Raw genomic sequence first — 4,859 nt, 5'->3', positions numbered from 1 at the left:
TTCATGTTTGCTCTGCTGATCAACTGGCTGATGCCTTGTCAAAACCATTGCCTCGACCAAGATTCCAAACTCTATCAGCAAAGATTGGACTTACCTCTGGATGTCCATCTTGAGGGGGGATGTTAGTATATACTCTATATCTTAGATATGATTACATAAATATCTTTAGTTTCTATAATCTCTCCTTGTATTGATAGCCTAGGATACATGACTTGCTCTCTACTCCTATTCTCTCTGTATGTAAGCTTATGCTTAAGATCAATAATACTCAAGTTGAATACCTTCTCTATACAAACTATGGTTATTCCAAAATGCAACATGAAATTCTAATTATAAGCTTAAAAGGCTAAATCCTTGTGTTCAGTCATTTGCAACTTATTTTATTGCATACGGTTTAGCTCTATTTCCTCAGAATAGGCAACATTTTATCAAAGACATGACCTCAAAATCAACCACAAACATCACAACCACAAAGTAGAAAACCAAACGGATATACTATCAAACTCTTAACTAAAGATGTATCGGATCGACAAGCAAAGCAGTGAGATAATCCTTTAGTTTTCCTTCACGGTGATTGTAGACATCATCCGACGTATAGAGAATATTCACCATGCGTCCATAATTGACGACTTGCATAAGAACGGGACGTGAAATGTTGGTTGTCTTTAAGCACTCTTCGTTTACAATCTTGTTGATATCTCCAATCATCTTATGAAATTCCCCACTTGCCTCTTTTTTCGTGACTCCATGTTGTTTCATGTAATAGTTAAGCGCATTTGCAGTGTACCCTTTATTCATATCCTCCTGATAATACAAGGAGCCATTTAGGTAACAAAATGAAATCATTAGTTAACCTAAACCTTTCTAATTATAATGTGTACCTCAAAATCCGTAATATCATCCAAGAGACGTGTCTTCCTTGCTAGATATCGGACAGACTTTGGTCTAGATAGTAGCCACTCAAAATCTTCTTTTTTACCAATCTCTCCAAGTCCCATAATAGAACATGCTATGGTTGCATACGAACCAGCCTCAGCCCCACCAGCCTCTACATACTCATCAAAGTTAGGGATTTGACCTGCTCTTGCCCATTTGATAAGGTCAAGATTTGTTCTCGCGACTATCTTGAACTGCTTATACCAAAGATTTAAACATCATACACAACTTCATTACCACTAAATAAATGTAAATTTGGGCATTTAAGATTAACGAAGGTGTTGTAAGTAGTTATCACCTCTTCTATCATCTTCTCCAACGCAAATGATCTTCCTTGTGACTTCAATATTTCTTCAAACTCCTTGTAAACAGACATCACAAATTTGAAGGCAGTCTTCATGTGACCATGAAGATTTTCCATGTACTCGGGATCCCATCTGTTCAAATAACAATTCACAATGGTTGTCGGTGTTTTCTGATGAAACCAAATAGATGTTTCTTAGGTGTATATATATAGATACCTTTCCAAACAGTTAACCACGCTTTCAACTTCAGGAATTGAACCATAAGTATCGCAAGCATCGTCTAAAAAGGCCAACAATAAGATAAACTTGGCCGACATAATTCTCCCAAGTGAAAATTGTGGCTCAAAATACATCATCGATCCCACAAACCAGCTCTCGAATGTTCGTTCTCTGAAGCCGTGTGGGAGGTTCTTCGTATGGTCTAGTTCCCTCCACCACCTGCAAATATAGAACAAAAATTATATATATATATATATATATATATATATATATATATATATAATACTCCTACATCTATCTCATAAGAAAATTTATTCATTCACACACGTGGTGATAGTTTTTAATTCTTGAATGTAGTGAAGTTGCAAGAACTTGAAATTGAGCTTGGTTAGCTTGAGTAGTGTCTCATCGTTTTCCTCTTCTTGTTCATAGAACGAAAGATACTCTCTTGCAACCAGAACTGGGACGTTCTGATGCTGCGGTATGTAAAGAGCATTTTGTATATGCTTTAAAATATGTGGTGGGATCGCTTTGCTATCTGTAGCTAGTGACTCCAAATAGTCCAATGTAAAGCTCAACGCTTCATCCAGGATATGATCTGTCGTTGTCCTGAAGTGCGCTGCTTCGTAGAAGCTTAGCATGCCCTGGACATCTTCCATTAAACTTTCTTTAAATTTACCGTCGTTTCTTTTGAATCTATCGAAAACATCTACATGGAAAAATATATATTATTTAATATATAACGTACACATACCTAAGGCCACCATTAACCCTAAAGTTGCTTAAGTGGGGTACTTAAAAAACTTTTAAATTTCTTTTTGTTTTGTCTGAAAAAAAAAAATTTTAAAAGAATAATCAATCGCGAACCGCCACGTGTCCGTGGGGTCCGCAAACAGTGCAAGCAACAGTTTTGTGATGTCTAATTAAGTACTTCTTTTTCTTCTTCTTCTCTTTTTTTTGTTTAATTAAAAAAATGCTAAACACCCTTTCAGTGCTCTAACTCATTAAGATATTACTTACCAGTTTTTGTCCAAAAAAAAAAATATTACTTACCAGACAACATGTTATGACCATATATTCTAAAAACCCGAAACATGATGGAGACTGTGTACAGATCATTTTCATCTGTGATCAGTTCATCTATCTTCTCGAAAGCATGTTTTAGGGTCTCCACGATCTCCTTCTCAAAAATATAAGCGAGGCCAAGACTGTCCAGAACATGAATCGAAAGAATGCTCCTCTTCATTGCGTCTTTGTCTCTGGAAGAAAACGTGAATATGTTTTTTCTTAATTTAGGCTTTAGTACTTCCATCTCTCTTGCAAGCACATCAAAATCCTGAATGTCAATACAAGTCAAAGATACCATTTAAGGAATAATACATGCATGTATATATATTCGTTTTTTTTTTGAAAATTATGTATATATATTCTTTTTGTAAACAGTGTATATATATTCTTTGTCCGAGTATATATATATATAAATGGACTCACTGAATCAGCAATGGAGATATTGAGAAAGTGATCACCCCATTGAGAGGGTAGCAATTTTGAAAAATTTAAGTAGTTTTTCTGACCGCTCTTTACTTCTTCCATAGGGAGACAGAGCTGAGGGTGGTGCAGACCTTTTCAGAGGGTAGATATATATATATATATATAATACTTGGAATTAATCTGGATCCTTCGCATAATGAAATACTTTTAAAATAAATATATTTTTATTTTTTTAAATAATACCAAATGATATGTAAACTATATTTTAATGATTTGATCAAACTAAAATAATAAAAATATCTGATTTTTTTTTAAATTCAAGTATAATGATATTTCAAAAAATAAAAAATAAAAATCAAAATATTTATTTATTTTATATGGTATATAGATTAATTTAAATGTTATTAAAATACATATTTTTAATTTGCATATCTATTAAATGAAGCTTCATACTCATATGATTTTATGATCATTTGTAACTTGTTATAACAACAGTTTTAAACCATTGATCACAAAATTTTCAGTGTGAAATTTTCAAAAAATTAAGTTATCTACAATCGTTTAAAAAATTTCAAAATGTAACAACACGTATGTCTCTGACGTTAATATTTACATATGTTAACTATAAATATATTCTTAATAAATTAAACATTATATCTAGTTGTCATTAATTATTATATTTTCCATACTAAGTGTATTAATGCTACCAACATGTATCCATAACTCGGTTAGTTGATTAACAAATATTACATTTGTTTTTAAAGAGTGTCATTTTAGAATTATTTTACATAAAAATATCGTTTTAGAATTTCAATGCAATTTTTACTTATTTCAGCTGAATATTAATTGTAAAATGCATTGATCTAATAAATAAACTTATTTATCTCAAATGCTATTAGTTAATTAGATGTAATTAATAAAAATATAGATGCATTTCAATCATTTTCTTGATATGTGTGAGAGTGACATTTTTTACAAAACAGAAGAAATAACTGATAAATGGTTTTGATCAAAAAACAAAAATTGATAAATGATTGTCTAGTACATAGTTGGGAAGGTCAAGTGTTGTATTTACAGTGGGTGGCTTTTTCCATTTTAACAATTAAGGTTGAACATCACTATTCGTTACTTAAGTAACTTGATACTTGATTCTATCTGCCTTGAAAATTTAAGTATTCGGTGTTATCAAGGTAAGTAATAAGTCAACAAATTTATTACTTGCAAGACTAATTACTTGATAATACTTATTACTTAATTTGTTCGTTGGGACTCAATTTGTTTCTTGTAGTGATGCCATATTAAATACTTATTACTTGATAATAATACTTGTTTTTTCTTTTAATTGCATTTTAAGGTTTACCACAAAGATTCGCTACTCGTCTTATACTTGTTATTTTTTTGTATTCATCTTGATTTTTCAAATACTTGTCATCATCAAGTAAAGTATTAGAAAAAAATTTAGATGCTTATAAGTACAAAACAAATAACAAATATTAAAAAAAATTAGATGTATGGCTTACTACTACTACTCACTGGTTGCCTTGAGAAAATATTTTTGTTATCATGAGAAGTATACTATGTTTCAATATCAGAATATTCATATCTTTTTATTCTTCTTCTTTATAATATACACAAGTATTTTGTTTAAAGTAATTTTCATGTTCTTTTAGTAGAGTACAGAAAAAAATGAATTCATGTCCATTTCTAGTAAAATATTATTTACTAAGTAATTTTTAAATACCCATAATACTCGTAAATATTCACAAGTACTCGTAAATAGTAAATAATAGATCGGGACAAATAATTTGCAAGTAACTCATTTTTGTTCAAGTATTCAAAATAGTAAGTACTTACTTTTTACAAGGCATATACAAATCTAAATTTTTATTATTCATACAAAACAAATCA

General features: G+C 30.8%; 1 protein-coding gene across 1 annotated transcript; it reads right to left on the bottom strand.

The window, feature by feature from the left end:
• Positions 1-357: 357 nt before the first annotated feature.
• LOC125593068 (alpha-barbatene synthase-like) lies at positions 358-3,126 on the bottom strand. The gene is made up of 7 exons (XM_048769037.1): positions 2,952-3,126; positions 2,514-2,796; positions 1,788-2,169; positions 1,458-1,679; positions 1,235-1,373; positions 882-1,130; positions 358-804 (listed from the first exon to the last, which is right to left on the bottom strand). Exons 1-7 carry the CDS (start codon positions 3,051-3,053, stop codon positions 511-513), a joined length of 1,671 nt encoding a protein of 556 aa, XP_048624994.1. The 5' UTR covers positions 3,054-3,126; the 3' UTR covers positions 358-510.
• Positions 3,127-4,859: the final 1,733 nt, after the last annotated feature.

This window comes from Brassica napus, chromosome C9, assembly GCF_020379485.1.
Source record: "Brassica napus cultivar Da-Ae chromosome C9, Da-Ae, whole genome shotgun sequence".
In the NCBI taxonomy this organism is placed as follows: Eukaryota; Viridiplantae; Streptophyta; class Magnoliopsida; order Brassicales; family Brassicaceae; genus Brassica; species Brassica napus.
This window is presented reverse-complemented; position numbering and strand designations above follow the sequence as displayed.